At 46.4% G+C, this 25,342-nt stretch overlaps 1 protein-coding gene across 3 annotated transcripts in view; it reads left to right on the top strand.

Moving 5' to 3' along the window:
* LOC119461164 (GATA-binding factor A-like) overlaps positions 1-25,342 on the top strand; it is a 66,410-nt gene that overhangs the window by 30,745 nt on the left and 10,323 nt on the right. Inside the window, exons 2-3 of one of the 3 annotated variants that reach the window (XM_037722383.2) lie at positions 5,068-5,246; positions 12,320-12,451. In XM_037722383.2, the coding sequence (XP_037578311.1) occupies positions 5,068-5,246; positions 12,320-12,451 (311 nt within the window). Of the gene's footprint in view, positions 1-1,656; positions 5,247-12,319; positions 12,452-25,342 lie in introns of those variants that run through there. The other 2 variants (XM_037722381.2, XM_037722382.2) reach the window with 2 other exon arrangements.

Consider the following 25,342-nt stretch of genomic DNA (forward strand, 5'->3'; position numbering starts at 1 on the left):
ATGCATAATGTAAAGTGACAAGTGTCGTGAAGTAAAAAAAGAAAAAAAAAAGTTTATAGCATGAATCAGAGCCCTGAGTCCTGGTGCTCTTATTTTAAGATAACAGACAGAACATCGTCACGGAAATTTAGGCGAGAGTCGAGAACAACGCCTAAACAGTTAGTTGAACTGCTAGTTTTAATTTCTTGAGATATTGGATACAAAGAGAACGAGGTATCGAATTTGTTTTTCTGGGGACACGCAAAAGGCGAGACTCTGCCAATATCGTGTTTTCGTGAACATTTTACTGGCGTATGCGTTGCGTTTTGTATAATGATGCACTCGTGAAAAACGCGAAAGTACGAGTGTCGTCGCGAATACGGTGCTCACGACTTCCTCCTACTGAAAACCGATTCAAACAAAGCGCCACTTTCAGTTGAGTTATTCGCCGCTGGGGGTGCTAGCGGCAGCAGACGCCGGCGAAGAAAAGTAGGTCACACAGGGAAAACCGGTTGGCAGAAGCAAACTTTGCATAAATGAACATGTTTTTCTTATAAAGAAAAATAAATATTTTTAGTTTTGTTAAAATTATTGAAGTTAACAAGGACTTTGAGTATATTTGTTTTGATTACGAATCGGTGGCGCCGCTTATCGTATCATCGCCCAAATCCAGCTAAAGGAAGCTCTCGCTTCACGTAATGGCGGCGTCCTCGAACCAAGTATGTTATTGTTCCCATACAGATTTACGCGGCCCGTTTCGCGTTGTTGCACGAACTCAGTAGTCGTGACGCGATCGTATTGAAGCAGCGGACAGATACCTCCAGTGCAGTCGTGCAGGCCAGGCTGCCGACAGCGTCTATCGCGTCCGATAGCGAAGGCTACCGTAAGCCTCCGAAACGAAAACATACAAGAAACTAGCTTGGCAATCTCCGCTTTGTTGGTGGTCACTGGAGCGCACCTTTTTGTGATCGGGCCGCGATGTTGTAACTCCGGCGACGCGTTCGATTTCTTGGGCGTCCTCGGACACGTCACTCAAAATTTCGGTTCGCGTTGTGCAATTTATCGCCGCTACAAATCTCTCTCGATCGACCTATTGTTGTGCGGCTCGCCTTATCTGAGACTGGTGATCGTGATCTGATGATAAAAAAATTGCCGCCGCTGCACTGTTCTACTGGCAACTTGGCTGATTTCGAAGACTTGACTAGTTTTCCCTTATCTTTTATCCTAGTTTTCGCAAACGGTCGCGTACTAGAAGGATACGCTTCTCTGTGGTGTAGAAAGTGGTAAATGATGATATTTTCGGCCGCAAAGGGAACGTTTCGTCTTCTTTTCTTTATCCCACAATCGTGATAATTATTTATCGTTGTAATTGCTTTCGGGGCGCGTCGCATTTCGTGCAAAAACACGCAGCACCCTGTACACACTTCGTCAGATTTATTCGCGTCCGTCACTCTCCTGCCGATCGCCGAGCCAGCCCCCGCCGAGGCTTATCGCCGTCTCGCATCTTTAATCGTATTTTTACCGTCTGCCGTGACGTTGCAACGTTGCTGGGGCCTAAAATATCCGCGCTGGAAACAACACCTGGCCAGCCGCTTTGTTCCCTTTTTACTTTATATTTTTTTCTTGCATTTTCCATGTGGGCTTCACTGCGTGCTTTGATCGAGGTGAACGTGAGTACATACTCTGCCCCCGTCGGAGCTTCGTTTCTCGCATTCCATTGTAGCTGACAGGTTTGTATTGTTGTGTTTCTGGTTCGGCCCCAGTCGTCGCAAGACCGCAGACGCTCTTGACAAGTGCTATCTGGGTTTCGCGTTTTGATATGTGCGTCAGCGCGGGGAAAGGGGAAGGTAGCACGCGTTCTGTTTCGCGAGGGGTTATGTTGTTAGACTCGTGGTTTGTCTGCTATGATTCCATAGTAACGCGCGTTGTATGAAAAAGCAAAAAAAGAAAATGGAAAGGATCGCTGCATTAACCGAGAGGCACATTATGAAGCTCTTCGCTGGCTTGAAGCGGACGACACGGAATGGTGACCTGCCTGCCGGGAGGGCGGGATATTTTTGTAGTACTTGCGTACCGTATAGATTTCTGTGAGTTTGTTGATGTTCCGCACATAGTTCACGTGACTGGCGCTTGTCTGCTGCGGATGGCGCGCGCGCGTTTCCACAATTGTGAGTGTCGTATCCGGATAACTAGAGGTAAGCGTGAAATTGGTCTTGTGGAGGGGCTTATCGCCTTGTGCTTTCCTGAAGTTTCCTGTACGTAAAGGTTTGTCCCAAGGGCGTTGTGTACACATGTCGGTGGTGTCCAGGTCAGTACAGCTCGTCTGTTTGCATGTTCCAGTATTTCATTTTTTTCTTCTCTCTCCCTCTCTCTCACGGAGTATCTCAATGTTTTGTGAATGACAGACGCTCGCCTTTATGCTGCACATTGTTGAGTGAAATGAAATGAGATTTAAAATAAGAGGCATAAAGCAGTCATGTATTATAACATTGCATTTTGTGTCTACAAAAAAAAAAAAAAAAGTTAGTGCTTCCTTTGTTACACTGTGGGATTTTCGCAGTAGTACAAATATGCTTGCAAGAAATACCTTGTTTATATTAACAGCAAGTGTACTTATTCCTGTCACTTATGAAATGTGGCTTTTAGATGTCTGACACACAATCAATGAGCTATCAGGCTATAGAAAGTGAAGTGTAATATCATATGGTAAGCAAATCACTTTCAAATATGCAGATTCATTATAGCTGCCTTTCAAACTCACAGCAGTGTTCCTTTTTTGTGGTTGTCGTAATGCTGTTTTCTTTTTTTCAGGTAGTCTGGAAGCATTGATGAATGTCTCCTCTACTGACATAGCATTGAAATGCACATGCCAGAAAGAAAATATCACTGATGTATTTGTTCGCAACTTTTTTTTTTTTTTTGACCGTTATATTTAACATTATAAGTGTACGGCATGCTATAACATCTGTCATGCCTCTACATGTGTGCTGGAAGACATTTTTTGAGAAATTGTGGCAAGAAACACTCGGCAGAGATGATAAACTTTGTGGATGTGAATACTAAGGACTCTGGCGTTCCTACTTATGGGAATATTAATTTGTGCTGTGTTTGTTTTTAAAGCCCATGGATGTTTTTGGCTTGTATACTCATTTGCCGTCTTACCTCACTGAACAGTAATTTCCCTGCTGTGTTTGTACATGACCTGAAACTTCTTGCTAGATGTCTTGTGTTTTTGGAGTTGATTCCTCTTTGTGGCATATTTTGGTTTGTGGTTTTTGTAGCAGACATGCAACAACTGATTGTTTTTTCATGTATATGATGATGTCACTTGTTTGTGTGTACTTTATTACTGTGAGTCAAACGTGAGCAGTCATTGCAGTGCAATCACATTGCCGAAGCTGTATATTTTGCACATTCTTTTGCATTTACGCTTTTCCAGCTTGCTATGTCTTGATACTGTTGAGTCTGTGTACTTGCTTTTGAGTAATTGTGTTGGCCTGTTAAGCTTAAATTAACTCTGTTTTTCTTCTAGGTTATTGCCTACGTAGCTAAGTACAACTAGGTGATAGTTGAAAAAAAAAAAAAAGATATTCGTTTTGAAGGTGTTGAAGGAGACAGTAAAAAAAAAATGTTAAGCCGAATGCGGCTGGTACATCACAGTTCTGAAAGTTCGTATAGACTAGTGTTAGCATAAGAAAAGGCTTGATACATCATAGACAACGCAAACATTGAGAAGTAGGTGTGTCTGGGTTAAGGGATGGGCAACACCTTGTTGAAGTTCGCACATCGGCTTCCTGTAATTTCATTATGGTAGGGAGTCTATGGAGCTAATCAATCAGTAATGTTTAACAACTGACGTACATTGGAGTATAAGATAAACGAAAGACTTGGCTGTCATTGTAAATATTTCTATCCGTAAATTACTTATGTATCCTTGATGTCACTATGACTGTCTTGAAGAGCAGTTTTTTTCCGGGAGAAAATGCATAAATGGGTTTAGAGCGCTAATCAACCAGTCTGGACCGATATAATATCTCTCTAGTGTTCCTCTAAAGCACTATTGCTTAGCGCTCCTATTCAAACAGATCTCTCGATAAACCATAGCATGAGCATAACTGACACTTAAACCAGGCCATTTGCAGTCGTTACAAGGTGACCTTAATGTAAACGGAGATTTATCAGTGCTTACGCTCGGCAGACTTCTATAGGGGGTTTGTGATGGCACAGTTTATGTTATTAAGTAGATATTTTCCGATATATTGGGGTGGGTGACGTCTCTGAGGTAAATGGTGGCTTGAAATGTGACGGCAGTGAACTTTTTTTTACACAGTGAGCGAGGTTTGTTGACTCATTGGCGTTCTGGCTGCAGGCACGTCTTTTGTTGCCATCAGACCAATATCACCGTGCTTACAAGGGGCACATCCAGTTTCTGTCTGCACCATTATACCAGTAGATCTGGCCATGCCATAGCTATATGCAAGCATAGGCCAACCTTGAGTTAAGCATCAAGAAAGATGGCATTGTAAGTTGCACCAGTTAGTTGTTTTTGATTGTGCACTGCCATTCAAGTTCTCATGCCTATAAGTTTCCTTTTTTTCTTGGTAATACGTGCAATTATGGGTAGCAAGGGAAAAAAAAAAAGAAACGGGGAGGACGCTGTTACTTTTGTTACTAGGGTGAGCCAAATCGAATCATAGTTGCCAGACTCCCCGATGGCTACCAACAGTCCTCATGGCACCATTGGCACAGCTAATCTCGCGGTGAAATTGGCCTGTATGGCAACTTAACATGTTTGTGCGGATGCCGGTGTTAATTGCTTTTTGCTGCCATATTTGTCACTTATTTTCGATCCATTCAAATTCTGATCCTTTGTCAAGTGGCCCAATTTCATTGATAATAGCTGTGATGCATTGCATGACCCAACTGCAAAGGATGTGTAAGTGATGGATTGGGAAAAGAATTGTTACAAAAACACATTCCTGTCTTTTCTCTCTCAACAAGTTTCACTGTCCTCGTGTGCTAATCTGTGCCGTTCTGCTGCGGGTCGGCTCGTCTGCCGCACCTTCCTGCCCCAACTTTCCCGTGCAGACTCGTCTGACTATGCGGGGTTCGGTGAAGCCCGAGAGTGCGTCAACTGCGGTGCCATCTCCACGCCCTTGTGGCGCAGGGATGGCACCGGCCACTACCTGTGCAATGCCTGTGGCCTCTACCACAAGATGAACGGCTCCACCAGACCCACTGCGAAGCCACAACGAAGAATGGTACTGGTTAGTCCTGGCATCTTCGTTATTCGTTAACCCCACAAAGCGCAAACGCCGTTCCACATTGAGGGATGTCTTGCTCACCTTTATTATTTCTGACCGCGGAGGGTACATTTATAGTAAAAAAGACAATGAAATGTTATTTTAGTTAAAATTGGTATAGTAATTAGTAATTGGTTTTTCTGAACTATCCACAACTGGAGCTCTGCTTCAGCATATAAAAAACGCTACTACGAGATTTGCGTTAAGTTTCTCGTCCCTAAATCTGAATTTTGAGATGTGGAACTTGCCGTATCGAATATGATGTGTTGGGCTTTGTAGGGTTAAGAGGAGCATTTAGCTTGGGGCCAACTCTTGTGACATACAGAAATGCTGTCTCAGTACTTCACGTTTTCATGTGTGATATACAGAAATGCTGTCTTCATACAACCACTGAGCTGAGTTGAACGAAATTTGTTGCATTTGAGAAAGAAAGGCTGGTTCTAGCGACAGTTGGAAGCACAATTTTGATTTAGGACCTCTTAGTTTTTACAAAAATTGGTGAAAATTGGTATGGTTAAGAAAAGAAGTGGAGCATGAAGTTTACAAATTCGAAGTACTGCACCAGAAACAAACATTGCAGTTCTGTAAACTGTGTTTATTAGAGCAGCTGAAGTGGACAAATCCGAGATGAGTTCAAAGCTTACGGAAAACTGTGTCAGAAGAGTATTTAACTGAAATAGTCGGTTCTTAGCTAAGACAAGTTTTGAACAGCTGAACTGAACAAAATAACAAAGGACTAGGGATGACAGGCAAGGGCAGCAACATCCTCGTCTGTCTCCCGTCGTCCTTTGTTTATTTCAGTTCAGCTGTTCAAAATTCGTCGTAACTCTTGCAATGTTCACAAGAGTTTTGTCAAAGTGCTACTCACAAATTAGTGCTATATTTCTGTGCTGTATATCATCACTTCTGTCTGCTTTAGATGTCCGGACAAGTGCAACTTGCAAATCTGTGATCATTGCCTATTATTTGTGATTTACAGAGTTGCGAGCTAGATGCATCAGTCAGTTTCGACAACTTTTGCAAAAAGAGTTGACCGCTTGAATCAAAGTAGGCTCCTAACAGACTGTAGGTGTTAGCTTTCTCTTTTAAATACAACAAACCTCATAAAATTAAGTACAGTGGCTGCTGAGCCAGATGGCTTCTCAATTTATGTGTATTTAGATAGAAGCTCCTGAGGCAAAGCTTCCCCTTAACACATAGCACAAAAACAGTTTCGCAGTAGCTTAGTAGCTATGAAGTTGCTCCACTCATCTTGAGGTCATGAATTCAATCCCAGCCGTGGCGGCAGCATTTCAATGTGTAAACGTACTATGTACTTAGATATAGGTGCGTGTTAAAGAACACCAGGTGATCGAAATTAATCTGGAACCCTCCACTATGGTGTACCTCAGGGGCGCTATAACGTAAAATGATTCCAAACTATGTTGATTCCAAACTCCTGATGTTAAATTTACGTAACCACCGACGCAAGCATTGGGCGGTGATCCGCAGCGTTGTCTGAACAACCCAGTCAAACACTCTCCTCATTTATAGGAGGTCACCTTTGTTCACTTTCAAAACCAATAACATTGTCTACACTCAGCGGTTTTTCTTATCTAATTGGCTGACAAGAGGCAAGGAGCATGCTCTAGTGGAGAGGGGGTTTCGATGGGGCCGAGCCAGCACAGTGAAAATAGATAACTGCATGAAGAGCCTGGTGCCGGCTTCTGTGATTGGTCTGCTTCGCCTTACTTAGCTTGTGGTGGCTGGTCGAAAATCGCAGCGGCGTGCAACGGAAGGATAAGAATGCCGCTAAAACAGATCCTCAGCAAGGAAGAGTTGGCAGAGCGATGTCGTATACGTGCCAAAAGGGCTCGATAACGTTTTACTGCCACGCAAAAAGGTTTATCATGCGCAAATAAATACATGCTCACCGGCAGGTGCGAGTAGTGAGGGCCTGAGCGATCGGCGGGCAGCTATCTTCTATTCCTTTCGGAACAGGACAGTCTGTGGCTATTAAGAAAAATTTTCAGTTTTGTTCATTTTTTTCGCGTACACGTCACTTTGACGTGGTGAGTTTTCACGGTCTTGTGAGGTCGCATGACAGACAGGCGAAGTGGGCGTAGCCAGAAAACATTCGACCTATAGCAGAGGGCTAATGGTGAAAATGGGTCAAATCAGGAATGATTATTTTTCTTTTGTGCAGTTTAATCATGCATAATCAGTGTGTACACGTTATATCAGATGGGGAGCTATCGCGGTTTTCGTGACGTCGCGTGACAGACAGGCGAAGTTGGGGTGGCCCGAAAAGGTTTTGACCAATCGTGGAGGCTGATTGCAGAAATTGGAATCAAAACAGTTCGGAATCATTTTACGTTATAGCGCCCCAGAATTGGATTGTTATTTTTGCATCTGAAATTCCTGCATTTAATAATTACACATGGAAAAAGCATAAAAGTAAGGACAGTGCGCTATGGCAAGAACTAGAAATTACAGTGTACTGATTCTCTCAAAACCCGGACAAAGGCTAGGGTTGTGGTATGGGCCTGTTGTTTCATCTTGTCAAGGCGAGTTATACCAGTATCACACAGACACTTTCGGTCACTGTCGGGTCTGATTGGGATCAAAATTTTCTATCACGATTGGCTCGATTCTTTGAGCATGTGCAGTGGAGCCAGCTTTGATCGGAAGTGCCCGATCATGCTGTAACTCTGCTCGGACAAGAATACATGAGCTTCTAATAGGTGCACTAAGTTCTGCAGCTTTTTTCAGTTATGGGTTTCATGAAAAAATAATTTTTCTGCAGGCTACAGGGGTGTGTCACTATGCTAGTTGCACATTCTGCTTTTTCTAAGGTGACAGGATTTCCAGAACCACGGAGCAATTTGGGTGCTTGGGAGGGAGAATGAAGTAGGAAAACATAGGTTGTGAACAAGCATAGTATGTGTGTTTAGAGTAGTGTAGTGTATTTCCTTGCTTGTTCAGTTTCTGCGCATACTTTTCCCACTACACAGTGTGTGGCCAAGATATTTGTTTTTTGTACTTTATAACCGGTGACAACCTGTAATTATGGTGGTATATACACCACTGTCTTAGAGTGATTTTGTATAGATACCTGCCACGGTAGCTTAGGGGCTTTGGCTTTGCACGGCTGAGCTTGAAGTCAAGGGTTCGATATTGACTGCGGCGGCCACAGTTTGATGGTGAATTGCAAAACTGCTTGTGTACTTACATTTAGGTGCACGTTAGAGATCTAACCCTAGTTGATCAAAATTGATCCAGAGTCCCCCACCACAGCGTGCCTCATAATCATATTGTAGTTTTAGATGGTAAAATCACAGAATTTATTTATTATTATTAGATATATCTTTTTACTTTGTACATATGGCGCCAGTGAATTTCGCTTGCTTATTTAGTTGATGTTCACTATTTAAGGGGTCTGTCCTGTTGCTCTCTTCATTTGTTAACTTTAAATTACTTTATTTTCCCACTTCCATGCTGTCAAACAAGTTACTGCAATTGCTGACCATGTTACAAGCACGTGACATCCAGAACAGCTGATTTTATTCACATGTTTTTATATTTTCCTTGGGGTTGAGGTGTAGTGGCCACATTTTGGAAGAAGTAATAAGATTGTGAAACTTGGACATATTTTCTACTATCTTTTCTGCAGCAGTGAAGCCACATAGTTAGATAACAAATTATTCCCTTCCTTCATTTCATTTTTTTTTTTTAGGTTTAGGTTTCACTGTATAACACTTATAATATAAATCTTTCTTTGGCTCTCACCTTGTGTTAGCTAGGCATCGTCACGCTGCGTAGTCTCCCTCACCAATAATTAACACCGTCTGACGTCTGGGTGATGTTTTCCTCAGTTTGTGGCTCTGGTAATTATCTGATGTACCTGTCAGCTAGACTTCAGGAGCAGTTTCTTGCTGCTTCAGAGAAGTGGGCACAGTACTCTGCTTTATGTTGACAGACATGATTGGCCGAGATTGCGCAAACCAGGCTACTGGCAAACAATAATTAAGTAGGGGCAGCTGCGTTGTTCTCGGAGACTAAAATCAAATATCGGCTAGTGCCGTTCGTTTCGTGGAAAGCCATTGTGGGACTGGCTGACTATCTTTTAGGCCTTCATTTGTTTGTAGCTGTAATTAGAGTGCTCTATACCCAATGCACAGCGTGCATTTACTGCAGGAAACATCGTAGATCATATGGACGTGCATCTATCTTTACTGTGGTTTATGAAAGATGTTGTCGATTGGGCAGCTGACGGATGCGAAGCTTTACACAAAAGGCAGTGGAGTGGGGGCCAGGGTCTGTACTGAGTACTGAATCGGTCTATCTCTCTGTAAATGTGTAAGCTCTACAGCAGTGATGGTTAGTCTCCTATAATTGAGCTGCATCGCTGGGCTGGCAGCTTGAATAGCGCTTAATTGGTTGTCAAGCGATTTCTGTATCAAAAGCTATTGCGACCAAGTTTAGTACAGACTGCATGGTGCTCTGAGCCTTTGTACACCCAATGCTCGTGCTGCACGTCCCGCTTGTTGCCTCGTGTATGTCACTGAGTGCCAGCTGTCGGGTGTCAAGTTGCTGCATTGGAAGCAAAAGATGCGTGTATGCAGCTGGAAACAAATGCTGTCCTGCTGTGTTCTGTTTCCCTGTATTAACCAGTAACGTTAAAGTTAGTAGGAACTAGCTGCTCTAGCACTGGATATATGCGCAGCAGTTTTCACATTATGGTAGACTTTGTTTTAAAGCAGATGTGAAGGGGCTTATCTCTTCATCTCATCAGAAGTTAATGTCGATAAGAGCGCAGCAGTTCTATGGGAAAGTAAACAGAGATTCCTGGACGTGTACTGATAACGCCTGCCATTTTTTCAACAAAAAAGCATGAGGTGATACAGCAGTAACGAAATAATATCTATACTCGTGTCATAGATGCTCCTCTTTTATGCTACATATTTTGCAGAAAAAGGAGGAGTGTGGCTGTGTTGAGGATAGAAGTCCGGCCTTTTGCAAAAGTTAACCGGCGTGTATTTGCAAAATGCACACAGGGAAGTGTGCAGTGCACTCTTCCCTGTGTTTCCCCCTCTGCTTCCTTTGGCTCGTTTTGGTTTGCTTCTTTTCCTTTCGACAAGGTTTCCTCGGTATAGGTCGACCCCCTTACCTTGAAGCAAAGAAGTCAACATAAAAATTATTAGGCACAAAACTTCGTTTTATTCATGGTACCTTCACTGCACTCATTCGTTCGAGCTGTCTGCACTCTCATCCGAAGACGACTGCTTTTCACTAGCTGCGTCCCACAACATGTCGTCCTCGGTGCCTTTCAAGGAGTTGCTGATGCAACATTTCTTGAAAGCCCACACCACCATATCGTCGGGCAGCGAGCGCCAAGCCTGCGACACCCATGTGGCCACAGTGGTGAGGGGCGGCCTGCGCAGCCGGCCAGTTGGGGTCTTTGGGTTGTCGCCGGCCGTCCACCGATTGTACAGTTCGTCAACCCGGTCTTTAAAGGGCTTGTTGAGCACGGCGTCGAGTGGCTGAAGGGTTGAAGTCATGCCTCCCGGATCGACGGCGAGCTCCGTCGTCCCGTCGCGGAGCGCCTGCTTCACACCTGCGGTCAAGTGCCCGCGAAACGCATCCAAGCAGAGCATGCTCGGACACCGCAGGAGTGCACCGGGCCGCCTATTCCAGACCATCTGGATCCAGTTGATAATGAGGGCCTCATTCATATAGCCCTTTTCGTTCACGCGACCGACACTGTCCCGCGGCCCATTGAAAGCAGTTTTACTTCCTTTGCGCCACGTTCGCACACTGTGGTGGACGACGGCATGTCGAACCACACTGGCGTATCATCGGCGTTGCCTATCTGTTCACGGGCAAGCTCGATTGTTTTGATGCGGATTAGTTCCAATTTCACTGGCAAAGACCTGGCGCAATGCGTGCGGACGAAATCCGCCACCTTATCTTCGAGCTCAGGGTGCAACGCGCGGCGAAAGGGTATCTTTCGCGCAGTTGCACGCAGACAACTTGCCTTTTTGACGCTTTTTTCAGAAACGCCGAAGTGCCGCTGGGCCGACATGTTCCTGTTGACTTCCGCACATTCAATCACCTTCATCTTAAACGCCGCGGACGAACTGACGTCGAGTACCAGTACTCATTCTGCAGGTGGTCGCGAAATCAACAATTCTAACAACGTTAGCTGCACAAAAAGAGAAGATCAGCATCAGGTCGGTTGAACAGCATCAGGCGTCGGTCAAGATGGAGGCGATAACGATGCAGATGCCAAAAGGCCTGCGGCTTCCACATGTTGCCAATGACAATTGAGACTTGTGCCAAGGACCGGTATATAAGTCGAGGGGTGACTTTTTAGTAATATTTGTGGGAAAAACCTCAACCTATTGCGCACTGTATGGTAACGAGTGAATAAATAAATGTCCAATGTGCTGGTTAAGAACGTCTCAGTTGTAAAGTGGTAGAGATCAGCAAGCTAGGCTTGCTCTCTTTATTTATTTATTCTTTTTTTTTTTATTCTCCTCTATTTGTAGCTTGGTTCACTGGCTTCTGAATGCACTCTTTCTGTCTCTTTTTTTTTAACACCTTGACCGCCGTTTTTACGTGTGTTCGTTCAGCGGACACTCATGCTACACTGATGAGTTGGCTCCTTGCTATTGCTTTTATCTCTAGTCAGAATTCATCAACCTACAATTTCTTCGTGTGTCAAAGTGCAGACGGACCTGGCACACTGACTTGTCACACAGACTGGCATACTGCCAGGACAAAGCTTTGACAGAGCACTACCAAGATGTGTGGTCCACCTGCTGTCAGAAATCTAACCTTATATTCTATGTGTCTAGCTGACCGCTCCATAGATAGTGACGCTGGTGTGCAATATTCTTTTTGCACGAGTTGGTTTGGAAGAGGCATGAAGCATGCTTAATACACGAAACGAGTATACTCGAGAGTTTCGGGGGTGCACAGGTGTGGGTCTTCCGAGATGTCTTGTGAGAAACAGTGTATGGGTTAAATATTGTGTCTTGCCTTTATGTTAACAGCTACCGACTACTTCCCGTCGAGCTGGTCTTTGCTGCTCGAACTGTGGTACCACGGCCACTACCTTGTGGAGGCGGAACAATGAAGGAGAGCCCGTCTGCAATGCCTGTGGGCTCTACTTCAAGCTTCACAATGTGAGTTCTTTAAGTTTAGGAAGCATGCGATACTGCTGATGTGGCCTATTAAGGATGGGCTTTCATTTCATGTGTGCATCCGTTTAACTTCCAAGTTGTTTCCTGAAAAAGTGGACGTTATTTCCCAAATTTTTTTGTTGCCTATTTTTTGCACATAGTACTCTCATATGAAAAAATGAAGATAATTGTGGTGGTTTATCCCTTGGATTCAATGGAAACATTGAGTAACATGTCAGCACATGATTTTTACTTAAATACATGAACATCTGCAATGATATTCTCTCCACTCACTACAGCAAACGAATGCAAACTGTAACATGATATGTATGATTGCCGAGAGCCAGTAGTTATCAGTGGAACATGCTCTCGTGTATGACTCGTTAGTGCACAGTGAAGAAAAGTGCGCTATGAAGGGATTGGAATTCATTCTTAGCAATATCGGCTTTCTGGACAAGTATAGTTAAGATTGGAGGGTTAAAGCGCCATGTCACTTGTTGTGAAAGAGGATAAGTAGAGTTGGATTTTTCTTTTTTTCTTTAGCCAGACGATAAAGCAAGTCTCCGAGGACCAGCCATTGCTAAAGGCAGACGTTTTTTTTGCCAATCTGTCGCTGGTCAACTATTTCGCTGGGTGACACACTAAGTAAAAGCATGTTGATGTAGTAAGCATTTGCTTATTGTTTTCTGGATACCCTCGATAATTTGACATTCGCTTAATTGGGACATTTTTTTCAGTCCCGTGAAATCCAAATTAACAAGGCTTTACTGTATATCAAGTACGGCAAACGTTGAATGCGTGTTATGTTCTTTCAAATGAAGCCACAGATTCGGCAGTTTGTTTCTAACATGCTCAACATATGTACTGAAAACTGTGAAAAGCACAACGCAAATGTGGCCGTGTGACACTGGTATATAAGTGCAAAATATTCAATGAAGCAAACCTTTATTGAGCTGCAAAAAAGGCTGTCAGCTAGGTCTGCCGGTTGTTTCTGCCGGGCGCAAGTAATGCCTGCTCCACTTTGTTTAGACAGTGCATGAGGTCATGGTCGCTGCCTGTGCATTCAACTTTGTTTCGCAGCAGACACTGACATGCATTACACTGTATGCAGACACTGTACTAACAGTGTCTGCGACTGTATTCCAACTGAAATTACTTATTATTAATTACTTAACCGAAATTAATTATTAAGCTTAATAAGTAATTTCAGTTGGAATACAGTCGCGATGAATCCCCGGCCCTGTCGCCATTGAATCTTATGTATTTACTGACCGTTTAACTATCTTCCTACCATGTGAAAATTGGTGTTTTTTGTTGGTTACCTCAGATATTTTTTTCTGAAGGAACTCTACTGCACTCAATATTTTTTGTATTATATAAACAAAAAGCAGAATGACTGCACTTTGCACACATAAGTTTTATTAACGAGATGTGTCCTAAAAAAGATATAAATTGCCAAAATCAGGATTGTGGGATAAAATTGAACAAAGTTTGTAAAGACACGCTTGTATCTACTAAGAAAAAATGTAATGAAAATTATGAGATATACAGTGGAATCCCGATAATTTGAACTCGAAGGGGCTCGAAAATTTGTTCGAATTAAAAGAAGTTAGACTTAACGGAAAGACGTATTTTTGAAGTATTCGAGTACCATAGCAAGGATGAACGAGCGACGAGCGTGCGCTCTCTGAGACCGTCAAAGGTGAGGGAGGAGGGCGCCAGGAAAGCGGATTTGGGCCTCGGCAACTCCGCCACTTCGGTGGCAGCGGCTTCGGTGGCTCCCCTCGCCCTCTCTCTCAACTCCCTCGCAGCTCCCTCACCTTCGACTGTCTCCGTGCGCGCCCGCCGCCGGTACAGCCGGCTCGGCGCAGATTGAAGAGCCCCTTGAAGTTTCGTTTTCTGCCGTTATCAGGAAGCGAGCGTTTGCCGGCGTGGGTGCCGATGCCGCCGGTCCAGCCGGCCCGCTGACTGCGGGCCGGCTGGACCGCAGTCAGCGGCCAGCGTTTCCAGCGCCCAGCTCCCAGAGCCAAAGATACAGAAAGGAGGCTATTTACATATGTACAGGGAAAATCGACCACCGTGTCGGCTGCTGCACTCACTCGCTTCGGGCGTACTCTTAAAAAAAAACTTGCTGCAAATCTCAGCGTCTACATAAGTTCGGTGGCACTGGTGCAGCTTAACTCGCACTCAAGAAAGCACATGCCCAATCTAGCTAGCAATCACGCCTTTGGGTGAGGCCTAACGCTGGTCTGGACAAAGCCTTCCTCGCACCGAACCGATCGTCGTCCCGTTTTTAAGAGCTTGCCCCACGTTGGGAACGCCAAAAATGTCGCGATATGGGGGGATTACCCACGGCCCTCTGCCTCGACACCCCGAGCCCCGCTGTTGGCGCATGCCTGCGCATCAACCGCGGTCCGGTACAAGCTCGAGAAAACAATAGACGACAACCACGTGTACACTCGGAAAGCATTTATTACGGCTGCAACTAACACTTCTAGCAGGCCAGCTAGCTATAGTTGACATCGCTGAGGGTTCCCTCGAAGAGAATACACTAGGTAAAGAAGGGCTTCCGACTTACCAACTGGGGAATACGGGGGGGGCCGCGGCAAGAACGCGGTTGACTAACCACGTGCGGGAATACGGGAGCGGCGGCGGAGACTTCCGCCGTCGCCGCTTGCTGGAGACCAAAGAGACCCGGGCGATATCAGCGGGATCTCACGTGACCCACCCGGTGGCGCTGATAGCGCTTGCGATTCCCCCGCACCGCCTGCGGAAGGAAAATTTCCCCTCTCCCAACTCTCCCTGGCATGCATGCGCTTGCGCTTGCCCGTGCGGCGGTTATGGGACCCGAGGATTCCCACAAGTTCTTCCAGGGGATTGTTCGTTTTCCAATATTGAATAACTGAATTAATGCACCCGCAACACGGAATCTGTCGTATAAAGCGAAGGAGCAAGCTGTCACAATAATGATCCCCGGTTATATCAAATGTGGAGCGAATATATATTTTTTTTATCCACGCGTATGAGCGTTTGGTAGAGGACATGACAGCATTCAGGTGCCCTTGCGTCATGTGCACTTTATGCTGTTTCCACATTTACAGTCACATACAACTTAAAAACACAGCAATGCCCCTCAAAGGAGGCCAATGGCTTCCTTTGTTGACATGTCATGACGTCGTGTTTAATCTCCTCGCACCTGCTAATGCGACATCGCAGAGAGCTGATGGCGGCAAGGGGCTTAACCACAAATTAACTGCATTCCCCGCGACTGCATGACAAGTTAATATCGCCGGGAAGTCTTGTATACGGTTTTCCTTTTTTTAGCTCGCCGCCAGCACAGGTACTTATCTCTTGTTCTGCTACATATTGCCGGGAAGTCTTGTATACCATTTTCCTTTTTCAGCTTGCCGCCAGCACAGGTCCTTATCTCTTGTTCTGCTACGCGATACACGACTAGAATACTGAGCACACTTCACGCGCAGCACTTTCTACCATTTTCGAGATAGTTATAGTTTTCGAGATAGGATCTAGGACGATAGCGACAAGTTTTAGCGACAAGAACATTGATCTTCGCCGACCACCGAGTTGAGTTTTTGCTGAAGGCGCAAAGTCGCCCTAACTAAATAGCCCTAATAAGTTCGTCTTTCCGCAGGTAAGCGCCCATTTTTCTATACGTACCGTCACCGCTTCGTAACATACTGCGATACACTCAAAACGTGCTGTTTGCATACATTCAGGCCACACAAACACAACGCCATGGATTGTATAACCGAGTCAACAAAAACCACGTGCGTTTGAAGACGTGATGAAATCCGGCCACGAAAGTTGCAAATGCAGCGCGAACAATGCGGCACTTAGGAGGGAGAAAAACTAACGAAGGCCTCACACAGCAAGTGGCAGCATGTGAGATGAGGGATCATTGAAGAATCACTCGCTTACCTCACACAGCCGGGACCATTGTGTTGGGTTGAAATTAGCCTGGCTTATTCTTTGAAGCCAGACCTTCCTCTGTGCCGCGTCTTGCTTCGCAGATGGAATCCGGAAGAGTCGCTTGCCATCTGTTTCGCGTGTTCTGCACCCGAATGCCGAGCAACACGGCATCGCGAACACTACGCCTTATCTGGCTATTATTTTTTTTCCTGCCACAGAAAATGATTCATGTTGGAAGTGCATGGTATCAAATTGTAGAAGAAGAAATTATCTTTCCAACGGTATTAATTTCAAACAGCATACTTATTAAAAATACTACGAAAAAAATTATCAAAACAAAAAAATCGCATCAAGAACGAGAAAGATCGATAAAAACATCAATGGTGCTTTGCACAAAAAAAAAAATATTTCAGAAAATCGAAATATACATTTTCAAGAAAAGGAATATATGAAATCAGCCTGCAAATATAAGCTCCGTATCTACAAAAGTTCTTGAGGCACACAGGTACACACAGCACTTCGGAGCGCGATTCCAAGGTGCACTCCCGGCCGTCTTCGTGGACAAAACTCGTCTCTCTGAGCGACCGCCGGTAAATGATCCCGTCCGAACGACGTTTACATCTTGCAGATAAGAAATGTGACCTTTAGAACACACTGGAAATCTTTACGTCGATGCGCGGCAGCGATAACACGGTCCGAAAAGCGCAAAGGAGACGCGATCGATGCGTGGTGCCTCCATGCACCGCTCGCAATGGTCTGGCACCGTGATGGCGGCGGGAGCAAAAAACAAGCAAGAAAAAAAGCTCGCGAGAGCACGTGACAGCATTCGGCCAATCGGAGGGCCGAGCGCCGAGAGAACGGGCAGGAGAGGAGGAAAGCGCCGATCTTCAAAACATGGCGCTACTTTTTTTTATTGAGGGTCTTTAGGCTGCAGCCGCCGATGTTCCTAGCTGGCTTGCATCGTCGTCGCTTTCAGAGTCAAAGCCAGACGAAAAAGCAGCATCCTCAGACTTGCTGCTGCTCATATAAATCAGCTGCAGACGCAGCGAAATCACAAGATCTGCAATCTTTCGAAGTGCGCGTGCCGCTTTCGGAGGTAGACATTATTGCTTTCTGCTTTCATGATCGCAAAAACTTTGGAGTGTATTCAACAATCACCGCCTTGCGGAAAAACAGCGAACTGCTTAGAGAACTAAAATCTAGTTCTCCTCCATCACGTCCGATAACACAGCTTGTCCATGAGTGGCGCCGAAAGTCTCGAAAGTGGCGTTTCAAACCATCGATAACGAGCCAACGATGCCCAATGGAAAGAACTTTAAACCATAGTCGCTTACCGCATACGAAACGATTAGTGCTTAATATTTACTTCAGTTTTTGGTGCATAGAAGCGCAGAATTCGCGAAATGTCGTGTGTGCAGACCATAGATAGCGAACTTGCGGCGGACGGACCTTTCCTGGACTGCAGTCGCCCCCGATAGTGATGTGAAAACATGGTAGCCATGACGAGTTTGCTGCTCCCATAGCTTCTGGTGCTCCCATGTCGACGTCATGGACGACGTTGGAGTGAATGATGGTCCTTCCGTATCCAGCGCTGCACGTGCGTTGACTGCCATGAGGGCCTTCGCAGAAAAGTGGGGCCTGATGGAGAAACTGGCGCGTGGCCTAGCTAAATTTGAGGATGCCGTCGCCGCCATGGCAGCAAGTGAAAACCACGCTTATTTAGCTACCTGCTTGCAAATAAACTTGTTTGTGTGTGTGTTTAGTGAGGAATCCGGAGAGGAGCGCCGACTCCGCCGCCGCGCAACGCATTCGCTCGGGACAAAACGTGCAACGCAAATTATACATCTCGTAGCGCCATCTGTCGAGGCGCGTGGAAAACACTCAACAGCTTGCTTCCATGTGCGCATGCGCTGAGTGGCGGAGACCGGCGGCGACGGCGGCGACGGCGGCGCAGAACGGGCAGCGCGGCACCCGCTGAGCGTGTCGTCTGCTACAAACGTGGACCGTTGGCCGTCTCAATTTGACAGCAATCAAACACAAAAATTATATGCGCACAAATAATAAAGCGCAAGTACTACAGTCGTCAGGGCGTGCGCGGTGCAGACGACAAAACGGATTGGCAAGCAGGCGCCGTGAGAGAGTCCCCGCGCCTTTGCTCCTCTCCGCTGCAGAGTTTTTCTTAAGTCGCAGCGCCGTCTGGCGAATACGCTGTGAAGCAGGAGCCGGCGTTGCAGAATGTGTCCCTTCCAGACGAGCGGAGTCGGCGCTCCTGTCTTATCTTACTCCGTGCTCCAGACACAGTTTTTTTGTGGGGGGGGGCAGTGAGTTTATTGCTGCTCATCTGCCAATGTCGGTTAATCGCTTAGTGCTTACCTGATCCACGTTCCCCGCCAATGATGTATTAACGAGGTTTCACTGTACAGGGAGGGTCCTGAATATTTCGCTCACCTGTTCGAGAAAGGTTTTGCACTCGCCACTGCACTGTTCTTGCTCAAATTTTGTAGAACGATCGCATTTTAGTGTCGACTTTCTTTAGAATAACCCTTGGCATGATTACTCACCTGTTTTTGAAGACAAAAATGAGAAACTGCTTTTTTTCTATGCGAAAAATGGCGCCTGCCAGAAAGTTTTGCCGTGTGTTGCTCACTGCCGGAACATGCAGCAAACCTCCCTGACTGGCGGCACAAGTTAATGCTAGCGCCGTTGCTGCAGCAGCTCGCATCCCCATAAGGGAAGGCAAATTTTCACTTTTGTTCTTAAAAACCAGGCAATTAACTGTGGTCTCTGTTATACTAAATTAAGTCAACTCCAAAATGCGATCGTTCTGCAAAATTTTAGCAAGAACAGTGCAGCGGTGAGCGCAAAACCTTTTTTCGAACAGGCGGAGCAAAATATTCATTACTCTGTAAATCACGAGGCTGTTCATCAGCTCTTTGTCCTCATCGGGGCCACTAAGAACCAAGTGTACTACAGTAAAATCTCGATATAACGAACTTCAGGGGACCGCGGTAAATGGTTCGTTATTCTGAAAAGTCGTTATAGTGAAAGTCCCAAAATAAAACAATCCGCCCATTAACTTATCAGTTCATAAGTTGTCGCCATATGAGCTATCCATGAAGACGTCGCTGTTGGCTCACGGCCCGCGCTGTTGCAATTTGCCATAGATTCCGGCGCCACCGAAGCACTGTGTAATAACAGTGACGCGCTCAAAACAATTGCTGACGCTGAGAAAACTACCGACAAAAAGGAAGCTCCATGTCGCCTCCAAAGTGCAATGTTTCTTGTTTGTTCATTTTCACAATCCTTGCCGTGGACACCGCAACTGTCTCGCTCGAGGCGGACACCTGAACTACTTGAAAGCGCAAGCGCACGTAACTGACACCGCCCAGAAAGTACGAAGTGTGACCGTGTGGCATCCCCGCGAGTACGCAGGTTACATTTCTCCACGCGCGTAGCTACTACGGCCGCGGAAAGTGCGAAAGAGGAGCGCGGAAAGAAGGGTGAAAGAAGGAAGAGACGCGCCTCCATTGCTAGCCTCGGCGGAACATGCGCTCGCAAAACCTGATGAGTCGTTGCTTCAGCACACGCGCAGGTCCGTCGAACGGTCCTGTGCATGACAATCGCCCCTTCGCGACCTTCTCAGAAAGAACGGCTCACCTGACTGTTCAGCTGACCCACCGTTACCCTGCCTCGGAACGAAAAAGCACTAGTCTAGAGCCAAAGTATTTTGCGGTGATGCCCAACCTGATGCACGCCTTCGGGCCCCTCTGGTCCTGCTGCTTTACTGAACTGCGCTGTTGGAATATCCGTCCACGCAGGGCCTTCGGGCACACTGCGCTGCTGTAAAGCACAATGGCGCCGTCCTAAACCAGGGACGAATCCATTGCAACGCACCGCGGCGTGTCATCTTAGAGCTGGGTGGTATAGAAAAGGCGTGCGCAAAAGAACGAGTATGCGCACGCGGGCGACAGCCACTTCCCTTGTGACAAGCCGCTGTCACCGATTCGCGTGATCGTCGCAGAGCCCGAGCTGTTCTTGAGTCTTTTTCGGAACTCGTGGAGTGATTATCGTGCTTGGGCGATTGGCCTTTCGAGAGGCGGCCGCCCCGCTTCCCGACGTGCCAATGCTGCGTGCCAGCGTAGTTTTCGTTTTTTTTCCCTCAGGCGCCCTCTCAGGTTTTCTGGACCCGTGCGCCGCGGCCTCCTGTTTCTGCGCCTTGTCGTCTGCTAACCTCCTCTTTCGGCTGCCGTGACTGGGTACACAGAAATCTAAGAATCCCAAATTTTTGAATACGAGTTCTTAGTACTGAGGTGTTGTTAACATGAGACGGAAACTGAATAACGATCGTTATTCTGAAAAGTTTGGTATTCCGAAGTTCGTAGTACTGAAATATTTTTACATTGAAACTATAAGAAGTCAGCAGGGGGATTTCTAAAAAGTTTGTTAATCTGAAAAGTTTGTTAATGTGGGGTTCGTAGTAATGAGATTTTACATCTGTAGCTGGGGTGATGACGGGACCATTATCGCCAGTCAACGTAAATGAGTCGAAATGGCCTTCCACCTTTTCTCCAACGATTCTGTGCACAGCTTCATAGAGATCATTGCAAACCTGATCATCATCATCAGGCTCGCCTTAGTGCGGCCGGGAAAAGCTGGCATGTGCAAAACAGTGTGTGATCTTTGCAGATGCCAGCTCTTTCCGTGAATGATTTAACAAATGTATGGCACCGAGCAGGTCGATGTTGTATCTCTTGTTGGCATCATATGGGATGAGCATACGTTGTTAAACACTCTTGCAGTATAGCTCTCACGTGGTCTCAATAATGCCCTGATCCATAGGCTGCAATATTGTCGTTGTGTTCACTGACAGAAACTCCAAAGTGATCTGTTGGAGATCGTCAATTTTCCCATGGCTGGGACAGTTGTAAACAACAGAAAGCACATGGCGATGCTTTGCCTCGAACTTTCGATCCAGTAGGCGCACATCCTCCTCAAGAACAGCTGCAGTCATCCAAGCACGTCAATTTTTTTAATGTGTTAGCATTCTTAGGATTAGGGATGGGCGAATAGTGAATTTGAGGTTCGAAGCGAATAGTGATTTGGTCGAATAATTTCGAATCGAATAGTTCGAATAGTATATATCACATATTACAGTAAAACCTAGTTAATTCGAATTTCACGGGACCGAAAAAGAAATGTCCAAATTAACCGAATGCCGAATTATCAGGGTATCCAGAAAACAATACGCAAATGCTTACTACGTCAGCACGATTGCAAATCCTTTTGCTATATTGCACAAAAGCAGTGCGGAAGCTGCAATTCTCGTCATCTCGTGACTGATTAGCTCTCACAGCGGCGATCGAGGCCTCGCGACATCCTTCGCAGCACGGCCGCGGCGGGCGCCATCATTTGGGACACGCTTTGCACTACCTCGCCCACATCCCGATTATTTTTTCACCAGTAAGCTGACTGCCAACAGATCGCACGTCCATCGCGATGTAGCCGGTGCTCTTCATCCTCGAAGCTTTGCACCGAGTCAAACTGAAACAACTGTTTGTCGCAACCACGGCCGCTATCGACGCGATTATGAACGGCGACTTTGCGGTACGGCCACGCTAGCGGCAAAAACGCGCGTGGCAAAAGAGGCGAAATCGGGGGTTTTACGGCGTGCCGCGCGAAATGGGTCTCCCATTTCTGCGGAAAGTGCCGTGTGCCACGAGATAAAAGAACCAATCAAGAGCGACAAGGGTGACGTCACGGAGCCATGGCAACCGGACCTTCGCCGCTCTGCGCCGGGTTATCAATCGACGATCGTCGTCTCTCGGGGTTCTATGGAGGGATTTCTGGACGCTGTCCGATTGCACCCTTTTCGCTCACGGTGATTCCGCGTTCCGAGAGCGCGCGAGATCATATCGCGCTGCCGCGCGGCGATACGTGATTGCCACGGTGGACTCCGCGGCAACTTTCTCTATGGCAAGGCACTGACTTGCGGCATGACGCGTGCGTTTTTGCCGCTAGCGTGGCTGTACAAGGCATGTGGCTGACGCACGCACCGAGTCGGAACGAAACTACCGTTCGTTGCAACAACTGCAGACGAAATTGCAGTCGCTATCTATGCGATCATGGATGGCCACTACCCAGCTTTTTGGGCACGCGGCCGACGTATTGAGTCAAAACGAAACTACTTTTTGCCGCAACCGCTGCGGAAGAAACCGTGGCAACTATCGACGTAATCATGGATGGCGACTATGAAATCCCGTGGTCAACGTGTTATGCGCGGCGGTAAACGCAATAAAGGCACAAATAGGCATGAAGCGATCCGTTGTTGCTGTCATTCACGTACGATTTCCGCTGATGACTATGGTGATGCGGACTCCGCCGCATCGTTTCGGTTGTACGCTAGCACCGTTTCTGCTCTTTTGCGTCGCACATTTCCGGCTCTTTAATGCAAAGACGTATAGCCTTCGAGATTTATGGTTGATGTATGGCAGCCATGATGTGAAGCATAGCCTCCGAGATGCGTACCGGCCGTCTGTGGCTTTTGGCTGCCTATTCGGGAGTGCCGAATAATTAGAAAATATCGAAAACCTGAATTTGAGTCGAAGCGAATGACGAATATAGAATTATTTGATCGAATATTCGACAATACCGAATATTCGCCCATCCCTACTTAGGATACTTCTTGCACTTTCCAGGGGCTATGCACCTGTTTGTACCTATCTAATCATTTTCCCGCCTACCTGGGTCACTGGGTAGTCAGTGATCAAATGGGCAGTGCATCAGGCTGCTGTGCTTAAGGTAGCAGGGTTAAAAACTAATTATCAGACCAGCTTTGGTCACTGAGTATGTGGCAGTGTGTACATACGTGTTGCTCTTCAACAAACCTCTTTCACGCCGATGTGGGTCACTCTAGATGCGGACTGGGTAGGTACTGCCGTTCAACGAAACTCTTTAAAGCCGTCTTGGAGTATCGTTGCACCCACTCATAACAATATTCAAGGGCCACGAAAATTCCATTGTTATAACCGATAATTGTTATAACTGGGTTGCATGAAAAAAAAGCAAAATAGCATTCCTCTTCGGCTGGCAGTGCTGCTGTTAGAAAACTATAATGGCGGGGACGCCACTGCCCCTCCCCACCACCTTCCTCCATCCGTCTGCTGATGTTTAGACTCGTATAACTGTTTAACTCTGCTTCCTGCACGTGTCGATCGTGTGTAACAATCCACGGCTGTCAGCGCTCAAGAATTGCACTGCTATAACAACTGCAAAGAGGGGTTACGGGCGGCGAGTGACTTGCGAGCTCCGTCAAGGCATCACTTTGGTGGCCCCAGAAGAGCCCTTTTAAAAAATGCGAGAAGGTTGCCGCGGCAGCCTCTCAGCTAGAGTAATCCAGAAGAAACACTGGAGTGAGATCGCCACAAGCATCTTGCAACGTACTTCTCACTGGCTCGCTCGAGAAAACACCATGTTCGTCAGCCTTGCTTGCTTTACGCGAAGCTTGCCAACATCCTTCTGCAAGGCATCCAGGTGCTCCACGTAGTGCAGCGGAAGGTCCCTTGCGAAAACTAAGCCCTGGAGGGACTGAATCATCTGCAGGGCCTCCAGCGAGGACAACGTTGAGGCAGCCTGCCCTTGTAGTTCTTCACGATACTGCCCTTCGTTTCCACTTCCATCCAACTGCATTATAGTTCCCACGATACTGCAGTTCGTATCTTGCTTGCCCATTTGGAGGGCTAGAGCTTTGGTGTTTGCAGTCAGTGTAGGTGCATTCACTAGAAGGTTCGCACTTTTGGCGTTCTTCAGCCAATCAAGAAGCGCACTTTGCATTTCAGGTTACTTGGAATCATGGTTGCGCTTTCATTTGGCTGAGGAGCTCTTCTCGAAGCTGTCCAGTGTGGCTTCATTGTTTTCAATACAGTGAACACTGTAGAATGCATTTGCGATTTGACATTTCTACCGATCGCCCTTTGCCACCTCACATATCAAAAGAACATTTCGTACTAAGGTCAGACACCTTTATAGTGCACGTACTGGCGGTGTCATTTCCAACTGAAGACCACGAAAGCACACGTGGGGCACCCGTACTGAAGCCATCCACAAATCACGCATTCACAAAGCCTGCACCTGCCTATGCACACGCGCACTCAACTACAGATGAAGTAGTGCGTCTTGGTTTGGGTGACCTTGGGCACGCAGAAGGCAACTCTGAGTTAACATTTGTGTGTTCCGTTGCACACTTGGCGCACTACTTCCACAGCGCTATGGCCGCTGATAACGTGTTAGCACAGCATGAAGAAAAAGGGTGCAAGATGGAGAGGCTGAAGGTCGCTTGTTCGCGCGATGTGAAAGGTGCTGAGCAAGCGCCGCTGTGAATGTGTACCCGCTCGCCACTGATAACACACAGGCGCAGCATGGAGGAAAACGGTGTGCAGGCAGTACGGTGGCATAGCTGGTGACAGAGAGGGTCGCTCGCTCGCCTCTTATGGAAATCTTGCTCTAAGCGGAGCAGCTTATTGGCATGCTTTGAGTAATCCAGCTTGAAATGCATACATTTTGGTCAGGACAGGGAGAAATTTCGAATAAAGCGATAATTCGAGTAAGGCAGCTTCATTATAACGAGGGTTTACTGCACCCTTCATTGCCAGAAATAAATGTGAAGAAGTTTTTATTTTCTTTGATGTGAAATGGTGTTAGGGCTTCGTGGGGTAAAGTTTCTCTGTCTCTGCATCTACTGGCAAAAAAAAAAAAAGCATCTGTTTCCAGAAAACATGTAATTCCCTGCTCTTCGACAAAGTTCTTACAAAGCTGCACTTGCCTGCAGCCCTTCAAAGTTTGAAGCTGCATGAGCCACTGCGTTTTTACATAGATGAGCGCATGTCTGTATTACCTGATTATCTGGACTGTCAAGATTGTCCAAGCAGCTTGCATGTTGTGATGAGATCAAGGTGGACGCTAACAAGC

The sequence above is a fragment of the Dermacentor silvarum genome, chromosome 8 (genome assembly GCF_013339745.2).
Source record: "Dermacentor silvarum isolate Dsil-2018 chromosome 8, BIME_Dsil_1.4, whole genome shotgun sequence".
NCBI lineage: Eukaryota > Metazoa > Arthropoda > Arachnida > Ixodida > Ixodidae > Dermacentor > Dermacentor silvarum.